This window comes from Rhizopus microsporus (genome assembly GCF_002708625.1).
Source record: "Rhizopus microsporus ATCC 52813 unplaced genomic scaffold scaffold_8, whole genome shotgun sequence".
NCBI classification, from domain to species: Eukaryota; Fungi; Mucoromycota; class Mucoromycetes; order Mucorales; family Rhizopodaceae; genus Rhizopus; species Rhizopus microsporus.
In genome coordinates this window covers 765,266-777,372 of record NW_019671923.1, presented here as the reverse complement: position 1 = coordinate 777,372, position 12,107 = coordinate 765,266, and the positions used below count along the sequence as shown (strand labels likewise).

General features: G+C 37.0%; 3 protein-coding genes across 3 annotated transcripts; 1 reads left to right on the top strand and 2 right to left on the bottom strand.

Moving 5' to 3' along the window:
• Positions 1–3: 3 nt before the first annotated feature.
• On the top strand, positions 4–2,356 carry RHIMIDRAFT_251630 (uncharacterized protein; the record flags this gene model as incomplete). Its single annotated transcript, XM_023610865.1, has 8 exons — positions 4–139; positions 193–365; positions 414–562; positions 613–703; positions 767–1,023; positions 1,072–1,771; positions 1,828–1,945; positions 1,998–2,356. The coding sequence occupies 8 exons, from the start codon at positions 4–6 to the stop codon at positions 2,354–2,356; spliced, it is 1,983 nt and encodes a 660-aa protein (XP_023466406.1).
• An 11-nt stretch (positions 2,357–2,367) lies between these two features.
• Positions 2,368–4,488, bottom strand: RHIMIDRAFT_226755 (alpha/beta-hydrolase; the record flags this gene model as incomplete). The annotated part of the gene is made up of 6 exons (XM_023607578.1): positions 4,382–4,488; positions 4,264–4,334; positions 4,046–4,212; positions 3,366–3,994; positions 2,882–3,306; positions 2,368–2,828 (listed from the first exon to the last, which is right to left on the bottom strand). The coding sequence occupies exons 1-6, from the start codon at positions 4,453–4,455 to the stop codon at positions 2,368–2,370; spliced, it is 1,827 nt and encodes a 608-aa protein (XP_023466405.1). The 5' UTR covers positions 4,456–4,488.
• A 3,699-nt stretch (positions 4,489–8,187) lies between these two features.
• Positions 8,188–10,174, bottom strand: RHIMIDRAFT_283038 (uncharacterized protein). Its single transcript, XM_023613107.1, has 7 exons — positions 9,897–10,174; positions 9,703–9,834; positions 9,533–9,636; positions 9,293–9,464; positions 9,135–9,235; positions 8,706–9,074; positions 8,188–8,634 (listed from the first exon to the last, which is right to left on the bottom strand). Exons 1-7 carry the CDS (start codon positions 10,149–10,151, stop codon positions 8,565–8,567), a joined length of 1,203 nt encoding a protein of 400 aa, XP_023466404.1. The 5' UTR covers positions 10,152–10,174; the 3' UTR covers positions 8,188–8,564.
• Between the last annotated feature and the right edge of the window lie 1,933 nt (positions 10,175–12,107).

Here is a 12,107-nt window from a genome sequence, read left to right as displayed (position 1 = left end):
TACATGTCAAAGCAACCTGATTTACCCAAGAATTCAATCAATTCTGCAATAATTGGACTTCAAGACACATTACGCAACCTTCAACAACAATGGCCATGCCTTCAAAAAGACGCTACAAATAACACAAAACAGCCTAATGGTAAAAAAAAAAGATTTCAGAAAAGAGCACAATGATCTCTTAGAAATATATAGAGCTTCATGCACTAGGACCAGTGAATCTAGATAAAGCAAGACAGGAATTCTCTCAGCATATCAATTCGATACGTAACATATGCTCACAATTCGAAACTGAAGTCTTGGGAGATGTCATGAAAATGGGCGCTGGAGCTGATCCCGCGTTTCGCAAGCACTTTACTCATTTAAAAGTAAATCAGTACTAAAAGACACGCGATAGACTCAACCAGATTCTTTAGGAACAAGCAACCCTCGAAAGTGCAGTAATTCGATTGAAGAATATATTAATAAAGTCCAAGGAACGTCTGGAAGAATCACTCAAAGAGAAGGACGAAAGCAAGTCAAAGATAGAGATACAGCGACTCGAAAAGATAGCACAATCCATGGGGTGAGTATATCAGATTTTATAATAAAGAAAGAGAAATTGATATGTTATAGGCTGATTACGTTTGTTGATTCATCCAAGATGTTTGAAACGGAAAACCCTATAACCACGATAACACTAGGAGGAACATTAATTGTGATTGATGTAAGATGAATGTTGTGTATAATAAGAGTAATAGACTAACATTGAAGACGATGGGCTCATTAGATTGATATTGACGATATGGGTCGGATACATAACACAAAGGTTACCTTTGTATCAGAGTCAATGCATGCCGAAGAAGGTGATAGAGTAGATAGGATACTAAAAGAGAACCTTCAATCATGCAATTTTGAACTGTTTAAAAGAAACCTGCAGAGTTTAGCATTACTAGATCAACTGAATGTGAAGCATAAACCTATGGATTTCTTTTCTATTATAAATAACCTATTAAAAGACTTGAAGACAATATGCTCTAATGAACTGTAGGTTATGTGTTTATCAAAAGTAGAAGTGACTAACTTGATGGATAGACAAGTAGAGCCTGACTTGTCGACGATATTGCTCGAAGGACATGGTATACCATGCTTACATCTGAACTATCCTGGTATCTCTATCTGCTACTGGATAGACAAATCCCACAATGACATAGACTGGGAGCAAGTAAAAGAACAATACATACTAAGGGACGAGTATCATCCTATACTGAATCAATCATCCAAATTGCTAATATCGTTTGAAGACTGTATTCAAGAGATGCACTATCTACCTACGACAAGACCCAATTATTTACTAGAATTCGATGAAACTGAGGAAGACATTGACAGTGAACAATACAGAGTCGTTTACGAAAACAATTATCCAAAGTTTATGTCTCCCCTGAGATTTGTTAAGCCGCTTTCCTCGGCACCTTCAGTACAGATTAGATTTATTGCCACACTTGATCCTCCTATACCAGTATCTGACGGGCTATGCCAGAAAATAATGAATCTTTCAGGGATGATCAATACAGATTCAGTCATCTCAGACCATGTTGTTGCATCAACCACGTCAACATCAGCGACAAACGAAACATTGTCACTAGAAGAAATGCTTGTACTTGATATTGCCCCAACCAAACAATATATTCACGATAATCAAATCTATAAATGGATGTCTTCTTCAAAAGTCTCTGCAAAAATTGTAACTAGAATTCCATTTCAGCACCCAGTGCAACTTTACAGTATCATCCAGGTAAACCAATGACATACAGACGTGTTATCCTATTTGATGAATAACAATATCTACAGTGCCTTAGACAGCAAGAAATGTTTAATATACTGTTTAAATCGATATTCAGCACTACTCAAGTCATCAAGAATTCTATGGACAACACTGTTTCCTTTTCTTTAAAGGGTATCTTGGCTGGTAAGAAGTTCAAGTCTAGAGGTGTATGCATATACTCATCTGTCATGTATAGAGAGCGAAAAGGAAGATAATCTCATAGTTGAAGTGGCTACTGTAGACGCGCCTTATTCGATACACATCACAATATCACCACCACTGGCATCATCGTTCGTTATGGTACCATTATCGATCGACATTCCAGCAAACGATCCTACGAAACCCATCGTCCGTTTACAGTCTTCACCAATTCATAAATGGAATACAAATGTGTTTAAACAAGACCTCATGTCGAAAGAGCTTCAATCCACCTACAACCTCCCAGCCTTTATTCGATGGTTATCCAATCGAATGAGTCAAGACAGTTTTATCAAACGAGAAAGACAAGAAGACGATATGAGTCTTGTATTTAAAAAAGCGATAAAATACGAATAATAAAGAGAGATCTAATAGAGTCCGTTGACTAATAATTGTTTTCTACGGTGAAGCAAGTCTTTTTCACTAGTGCTAATCTCTGCCAGATGATCATCTCCTAATTTTTTGTATGGTTTTCTCTGTACATTATTTTGAATCTCTATCATCCAATCCCCTAAAGTCTTGATGGCTTGTGTAGCTTCTGGTAGGAAAGCAGTCATCTGCAAGAATCCATGGCTCATGCCTTCTAAAAACTTGACACGTACGCCATCACCTTGAGGGAATGCTTCATCCAAAGGATGTTCCTGACGATACTTTAATCTAGCTTGTCGAATACGACCAGCAAAGATGACCGTATCATCCACCAGAGGGTCTTTTTCACCACACATCATATAAGTGGGTGGGAAATGAGCGAGTATGTCATCAGATGTGTTGACGGGTGATAGTAGATAATCTGTACTGAAATCTGGAGGAGCATGAGGCCCTAGATATACTAATAAAAGGGCGTTAATGTACGTTTCATATAAAGAGAGAGAAGCGCCTTACAGATAGCCATGGCTCGAACAATATCAGGTGAAAGTAATCTATCGTTGAAGAATGTCATTCGACTTGTCATAGCCACACGAGATGAGACCCATGCTTCATAGGTTGTCTTGACTTTATCTTTTATGGGTTCCCGTTTCTTTATACCAAACAGGCTTTTCCATCCACTTGATTTCTCCACGTCGGGCACAACGCTCAACGGGCTCGCGTGACTCAAGTGGTCCTTTGTTTGTAAGATGTTGTTGAAAGAACTTGAACGGAACATGTTGGCTTGAGATTCGACACGGATAAGTGATAGTTGCTCGGGCGACATCCAACATGATAACTCAAAGTCAAGTGCGGGGTAGATCAAGATTAATCCTGTAGGCTTTGGAAGTTGTTGCTGTTCAATAACCTTTGTGACCACACCACAAGAGATGTTACCTCCTCTTTATCAAAGTTAGTATTTTTTTTTTTTCTTTCTTTTCTTTCTTTCTCTCTGTCTTACGCTGAGTCACCAATGATGATAATGTTGATATTCTTTTTACCGGAAAGACCAATTACTTTACCCTTTGTCTGCACGATGCTAGTGTAGATATCAAAGCATTCTTCAATAGGCCAAGGGAAAGAGTATTCTGGGGCCTTTTTATAGTTGATACTGATCACAGGAAGACCTGTATGTTTAGCCCAATGAGTGATGGGGTCCTCATGACAAGGAGGTGGCATAGCTACAAAGCCGCCACCGGGAATGTTCAAGATAATGGTATCGTTATCAGAGAATGTCTCTGGTGATCTAGCATAGTATCGGTGTATTTCGGTAGGAGGTTTATCATTGGGTCTATCAATGATGATGGTATCTCGGATGCTCATGCGTGGTTGAAACATGATTCGAGAAAATGTTCGTAAAAACATATTCTGGTAACCCTTTTCCCAAGAACATCGCATCTGTTCAATCGAGATAGTCGAACGAATCCTCCTGACTTTTTCTTCAGCGGCATCGGCAAAGATGAGGTAATAGACTGAAAAGAGGATAGAAAAGAAATCACGTGCCCATTTAGGTTTAAGAGGCATAGCAGTAAAGAATCCAGCGTCAAGAGCGGTTAGTATCCAAGTGGCTCGATAAAAGCTACGACTATACTAAAACAGTGGATGATAAATTATAAAGCAATCATAGTGCATGTAACTTACGGATCTTGCTAATGGATCAGGGGCTATATGACACGTATAAAGGGTTATGAGTAAAGATATATAAATAGTAGAGCACTTACCATTTAAACCAACAAGCAAAAAGATATTTTTAACAAAGTATTGAAATAACCAAGCACCAAACACGATTCTCCAAGGTGAACCACCCACTTTTTTATATATTAATAAATTGTATACACAAACAAATCAGCTTATGTTACCTGATTTCTTATTTATATTTTGTATTATGTTTGGCAATTGCCTTGTTTTACCATTCAAAACGATGTGCCAACTATAAAATGTGAGTACAATGAACAATACATATTTTATAAGACTTACCCGATAATTAGTGTCAACAACACTTGAATTCTCTTCCAGCTTGTCGATGGTTTACCTATTAAATGATCCAACATTATAAGCAAAAAGAGAAAAAGAAATGAAAGAAGGGGGAAAAAAAAGAAAATGAAAACTTCACATGCTTGAATATTGAAAGGAGACAGTGTGAATCACATGCAACAAGTGATCGGACATTCGTATTATTCGTCCCCGCATTTTGAAAATATTTTTTATTCACTTTCCTATTTTGATTGGCTTTTCAGAATCATTTCCCTTGACCCATGATGACGACTTGGTCTAGTATGGTAATACTTTATTACTGCTTTTGAGTCCGGAACACGAACCGTATGGCGATAGAAAGAAATAGTACACCATCTTGCAAGGAATATGTGTAAGAGGATCAAATTGTTCAATTTGTCAACTTGGCCTATCAGTACCGAAAACAGTATACATCGTAACTCTACTTTACGCGTTGCTAAATGAGTTCAACTCTGAGACTAGGACAGTAAAAGAAGAAACTTTAAAATGTGCCAAAAAAAAAAAGAAAACCTGTTTCCCGAGCACACATATTTTTGTTGGAGTTGTTTGATGATAATCCTTTTATTGCGTTCTTGAAGTAAAACAGAGAGTTTGTGAACGTTCTGAAGCCCTTGTAAACAACATTTGTGAAAAATGCGCGATCTTGCTGAAGCAAGTAACCAAGTATGCTTTTTTTATACTACTGAGCCTTCAAGTCGTTTCCGAGGATGATAACGGCGGAGATTTTAATGAGTTTGGAAACGAATTTATGCAAGACGTTGAGGAGTCATGGGTATTACCGCTAAACCCCTCTCTATCCAATGGAGGCTATTACCTATGCGCTTCAGTCCATAAAAAACAAGTCTGTAGATCGTAGCAGTCATTATAGTCAGTAGTCTCACTAGAAGACGTTGATCATCCCTCTCGTCTCAGTATCATAATTTACTTTTCGAGACTTGATTAAATGAGGAAAGTGAATCTCTTCAACGCCACTGGTCACTACTCTCATATCCAGCGTCGATTAACCTTCTAGACATGCTAATCAATTTATTATCTCCTACATATTTTGTTTTAATTATCAATATTTTGAAATAAAATATGATTGCCAAACACTTTGCCTTTGCTCTCCAAATTAATTTAAATAATTTAGAGTATCCTTCTCCAAGCAATGCTTCGTCACTGGCGAACTCGGTTGCTTTCGTGTTTCTTAATCGGCATATGTAGCTATTTGGCGAATCTATGGTCAACAGCGACACTTGGAACCCAATTTATCCTGTAAAAATTTTTCCGTAGCACTTACAAGAAAAAACAAATCCAACCACTTCATTTTTTGGACTGTTGAGAGAGAACTATATGATAACAAGGTTATCAACGATTTCTGCATCTGTCTCTCCTTCGGTACAGGCGATCTCTAAGTTACTAGGATCTAGTGACAATCAACCCCTACGTCATCCTGCTTTCTTTCTACTCAGGTCAAATATCGAGTGGTCATTGCTTCTTCTTATAGCTGAAGCTGCCGAAAACGGTTCTCCTCTATTGTTTTTAAAATTGTTAATTTTGACCAAAATGAACTTCCTATTTTTTGTGACCTGCTACATTGTAATTCATTGACATTCATTAATCTGTCCACGATATACCATACATTCATCATTATATCCCCTTCTGATATCTTTCTTTTTCTTAAAGAAGTTAACTTAGTGTGGTATTGTCGACCAAATATTTTTACTTCGGAAACATAAGAATACAACAAAATGGAGTATGTGATTTTGTAGTCATTTATTAATAAAGAAAAGAAAGAGATTCATGACAAAAATATATTTCGCCTTCAAATACAATAATACCGTGTTTTAAAAACCAATGTCGCACCAAGATGTTGCATTTTTGTATATTTTGTATTGTAAAAATTGAATTTTTGCGACATTACTTTCTGGAAATACTGTACACCCAATACCCCTTCTTAGTCAAATGGCTGCTGCTCGCACCTTTAGTGTCCGTCCCGTCAATCATGGCTACAAGTCCCTATACCTGCCTCTACACTGCTGCCTTCCTATAGGTTAACTACGCTCTCGCCTGCGACAACTGAGCATCAACGCCCGCTGTATCCTCAACATCCATTATCCCGATCGTCACCTTGTTGCCCTCCTAATTCATAATAATTATGAAGTTGAGCTCCATTAACACTTAAAGAGCTTTGAGTTTCCTGTACAGGGTGATTACGATTCTCTAGATCCCTCGAATCTTCGTAATCCCGATTACGATGACTGGGACGAAGCGAACAGGATGCGTGCCGCGCGTGACCTGTTTATCTGTCGTATCCTTTATGCTCTCGACTACCTTAAAGGTCCTGTCAAGCAGACTGTAACCAATTTCTTTACTAACAAAGGATACATTGATCGTAACGAATTCCCTGAGCTCCATTTACTGTTTTCTCAGTAGCCTCCATTCCTGAGATCCACTTCTCTGTCCCTTTCTTCAAGTCACAAAATTTTTACTCTCAAGTCCAGAGGGGTTTTTTGGATACCCTTTAGCTCTTTAAACTGGCCCGGACAAAATTAGTATAAAAATACTACATGCCCACTTGGGTTTAATAAATAATTGTTTAATTGTACACTCAATACTTTCGGTCGTAACTACGCTTCTTCACTTTTATATACTAATACATTCCTCAGCTATTATAAATAGCTTCTAATCTTTTATGCACAATAAAGTCTTTTAGTCTATCCCCACATTCCTTTAATTATACAAAAGAGTAACTGAAAATTTTTTTTATTATATTGTATATATGAAAATAAAGCGCAGCATGAAAGAGTGTTACCATTTCATCTTCACCTTACACGATGGCAACTGTGTAATTGGAAACAAAATGGCTGGAGCATGATTTCTTGCAGTTATGTAGTGCAAATGAACATACATGGCTGACTTTGGTTGTATTCCATTGCTTTTAGTTGCTCCGAGCTAATCAGTGTATGACTGCTTTCCCACTACTTTTTAAAATATGACGTGGGCTGTCTTTTTTTTTTTTTTTTTTCTTTACTTGGCGCCGTTGGGAGATGAGACTAGCTCGATAAAAAGACGACAAACTTGCTCCCTCTGCTGAAGGACGTAGAAAGGCAGAGGCTTGCGAGGTCCAAGCAACTGTAACGAGACTAGAAGGCTATCCTTGCTTTGACAAACGCCTCCTGATGCGTGGTGACATTTATGTTGTTGCCATCGGCTTGGTAGTCCTTACGGTTGGTATTGCCACCTACCTCTTTTTTTTCTTCTAATCTAAAGGAAACGAAAAACTGTGCTGTACTGGGAGGGTGATCTACATGCAAAAAAGAACACAGCATCTCCTGTAGATACAGGTACTCTCTAAAGGTATTGCTTTCCTTACAAAGTAGCTAATCTGGCCTTTGAATAGATGACTCTATGGCGGCTATAGAGTATTGAATGCTTTGTCTTGAACGATAAAACTTATCCTCAGACATTCTATCTCGCTTGAAAGTATTTTTTTTTTCCGTCTGTTCGTTCTTTCTTCTCTCAATAAATACAATCTTGTAAAGCACAAGAACATAATCTCTAGAAACTAACTTACTACTTGCCCTAACACAAGAAGAGCGTGTAATCAGTTGAATACCAAAGGCCGTAAGCTGGCTATGCACTCCTTCTATTAAGCAAAAGTAATAGTCTTTATATGCAAACTGAGCAACTTCCTCTTGCTGGTCTTTTCCTTATAAAAAACACAGTCAATTTGGCTAAACTGCAAGAATATCCTTCTCATAAATTCTCTATGCTGCCTAATTCATGTATTTCATTTATGCATAGTCAACATTATAATTTATTACGAAACATATTGTACACTAGTTTTATCTTCGTCCTTTTCGTCTGGGAGCAAGATACCATATCCAGCGCCTTTTAAAGGCTTTTGGATATCTATATCCACCATCAGAGCGAGATTGCTATCAACATCTTGACCCATCATCTTCTTTAATTGATTGTGATCATGCTCCTCTTTCATGCTCCTCACTATTTCAGCAGAGCGCTCCAGGCTCCTCTACATGCAGCTGAAGCGTTAGTTGATTATAATAGAATTACCGCTTCTTCAACTTACCCTCAAGCACCAAGCGAAGTTGCCCAAGGCAAGAATCTTGCTGGTGGTGTGCTGGTGGTGGTCAGGATTTCGGCCTTATATACCTTCTTGAGAGCGTACAGCTTCTGAGAACAAAGCTCCAAAGACCACAGATGCAAAACCTCGTCTACATTAGGTAACAAGTAAGTAAATGTTTGTTTGAGTATAGCTCGTCATTTACGCCTGGCATGAACAAACATGACGTTTAGTCTCTGAGCAGTGTCTTTCGATGCCATATAGTACTTCTTGAAAAGGTCATTGAACAATGTCAATGACCCAAAGGCACCCTTAACATAATCGTACCCGTATTCGCATTTGTCATCGAGCTTTAAGGGATCAGAAGTCTCCAAAATACAGAGCTCATTTTGCTCTGCATCTACAATACAGGCATCTGCCTTATAATCTTGCTTCGATGCCTTCAAGATGTATTCCCCAGGCAAAAAAGTTAGACAGCTAGAGGAAGCCTCACAGGCAAGGGACATAAGAGGCCAGACCATTCTAAAGTTGAATGAGGGCTCACTCTGAGAAAGAGGCTTGTGAATATCCTCATGCCTGCAAAGGTTGACACTGAGCATATATTAAAAAGGTCAAAATACAAGGTAAAAATTACATATTTGCATGTCATACATAAGTAAAAGAAATTCCTCTACAAACGAAGCGGCTTCTCTATCCTCATCTTCATTTTTCTGAAGGTTCATCAACGCCTTCCTTTTCTCTTGGTAGTTGGTCTTAAAAATTACAAAGAGATGTTTAGCAACATGACAATCGATTGATAGTACGCATACCATTATTATGTCCTTTGTGATAAGTAGAGCTGCTATTGCATACTTGCTACATCTCTTGAAAGCGCTTTCGACGGAGTGATCGTCGACACCGAGATGGTCAAGTAGTTGATCTGACCAAGAAGGGCTGCACTTGATAGAATATCCACACTCGATGATGTGATACTTCTCAAGGCTAAAATAAGAGTTGTATTTGTATTAAAAGGGTTGCATCTGTATAGTGCTTGATACTAGTAAGCTTACCAAAAGCCATAACAATTACATGTCTGAAGAAACTGACGCCAAGCGTCCCAGATGTCCTCCTCATCTTCGATTTGCCATTGAACTGTCTCTTCTAAATGGTTCGTCTATTGACATTCATTAGTTTAAGTTGTTCTTTAGTATCTAAAAAAAAATACTATCATCTTCTTCACCTGTCGCACATCAGGTAGCTTGCTGTCTCCAGAGCTCAGAGGATCATTCATCACACCAACCACAATGCCATAGTTAGTATCGACGTTGTTGTTGACTGTTTGAGCTTTGCTTTTGCCTTTTTTGAACTCATTCTATTTGTAATGATAACGTTAGTCAGAATAAGAAAGAACAGTTAGGGAGAATAAGATCATACAACTGAGTTCTTAAGTGCAGTTGTTGCTCTTCTGACACCTTCATCTACGTTCTTATTTGTCCTGATAATTTCTATGTCCTGAGAGTAATATCTTAGAATTGTGTTGTAGTTTCTGCTGGGGCTTATCTTTCGTTTGTAGAAGTGATAGTAGTTTTCTAAAGTCCAATTTTCTAATGTGTGCTGATCAAAAAAAGAATATGCGTGTAGATTCAAGTTGGAAGGAAGTTTATGTGAATTATCTTTAGATGTAGACATATTAAAATGAAAAAGTAGCAATGGTAAGAAAGAGAGAAAATGGCCAAAGTATACATAATATGGAGCATTTTTGTATCGTGTAAAGGGGTATGGGGTGGCTGCCATAGCTCAAAATAGTGATGTAACCCTTGGATTTTAATTATTTTCTGCATCCTTTCGGTTGAATACTAATAACTGTATGTTATATTAACAATTAAAAGTATTCTTATTACCCTTAGATCAATCTGGATGATTCAAATTTTGCTATCGAGCTCTATTGGATTCTGCTTTTAGCTTTAAGGATTTTTTTTTTTATTTTGCAGATCACATTTATATTTTGCGAATGGGTCTCTAAATGAAGTAAGCAAGCTGATTTGGTTGTACTTTATAATAATGAGATCAAATGAAGCGTCATAGTGATTCATGGCATTGGTAAGTAGTGAATTATACTCTAAGGGTTATTGAGCATTATTCATTACCAATTTACCTTGTTTATTATTGCTCTTTTATTTCCATATAAGGTTTCTTTTGATCCTATTGACATTCATACACTCATGTTCTTTTTTATTAACAAGCCCTCTCTTGTCGCCAGTAATCACATATTTGACCATGCTTCTCATTCAAGATATGCGTGTATCCATGCTATTAAGGGCGTTACATAAAGTTAGCTGCGTACCTAGCAACCATTCTGTTTCGAGCGCCATTTGAAATAGTTTATGCAGACTTCACTTTTTTTTTCTTTTTTTTAGTCTTTGCTTTATTATAAAAATGAATGTTTAATTATTAAATCTATTGCAATCACAAGAGTTGCTAATGTTTACCTGCGTTTCACAGTCAAAAGGGAAAAGGCTGAGCATGAAACTTTTATCTTTTCGTGTTCACAAAAAAAAAAAAATATAAACATAACAAACTCTATGCTTTCCTAAGCCAGCAATTTAATTACGCTCCGTGTTTGATAAGCAGGTTTGATACATACTTGGAAGTGCCAGGAAAAGACCAGATGATACACCATCAAAAGCAATGATTATTTTCATGAGAGCTACCTATTTCTTTAAAAAATAGTATTGATCTATGATAAATTAAGCATACGTAACTATAACAGAATGAGCTCTTCCTCTTTCTTAAGCACGCCATTTAATATCAGAGGCTAAAAAGGTACTATGATAAACAAACAAAGGATGATGCATAAATCATTCTTTAATATTGGAATAAAAGAAGATAAAAGTAGTCATAATCCATAGTGCTTAAAGAAATAGCTAAATCATAGTTCATCTCATTTATTGCCTAGATCATTTTGATTGCCAATTAACAACTACTACGTGTGTTTCACAATATTGGTAGGCTAGCAACTTTTGATAAAAGCCCTTTGTTTATCATCAGCTGCCATTTTTAAGGATGTCTCCTTTTCTTTTACATTTGATTTTCACCTTACTTTTTCACTCATTTACCAAAGAAAAAAAACAGGAAAAACACGTAATGGAAATAAGAAAAGTAAAACAACTGTTATAAAATTATGTGTATATGTATATGTGTGTATGTGTGTGTATGTGTGTGTGTGTGTGTATTTGTGTATGTGTGTGTGTGTGTGTGTGTGTGTGTGTGTGTGTGTGTGTGTGTGTGTGAGAGGACAGCTGTATGTAAACAAGCGGTCTTATAAAATAAAGGAGGCGTAAAGCCTATGCAAAATAAACAAGCTAAAAAAAAAAAGATACAAGAGAATATTCTACATTCTAAACAAAAGAAAAAAAGAAAAAAAGGAGACGTTCGGGTGTGTTCTAATATGGAAGAGATAGAGAACTTTTTATTTCTCACGAAATACTTAAAGGTAACATATAGCGATGACACTTACCTTAGACCTAATTCTTTATCAATGCACGCTTAATTTTTTTTTTTTTTTTGAAAAATAGTGACTGCCATTAAATGTAGTTATAACGTTCTCAAGATCCTAGCTAGGGTTTTTTCTTTTACTTATTTCAT

What these genes read in the sequence shown, in the direction of transcription:
- RHIMIDRAFT_283038 (XM_023613107.1), bottom strand. Translation starts at nt 10,151, where the DNA reads ATGTCTACATCTAAAGATAATTCACATAAACTTCCTTCCAACTTGAAT. An exon ending in TCACAAAGGACATAATAATG is followed by an intron (nt 9,236 to 9,292) that starts GTATGCGTACTA and finishes GTAATTTTTAAG; the next exon opens with ACCAACTACCAAGAGAAAAG. An exon ending in GAGGAATTTCTTTTACTTAT is followed by an intron (nt 9,075 to 9,134) that starts GTATGACATGCA and finishes ATATATGCTCAG; the next exon opens with TGTCAACCTTTGCAGGCATG.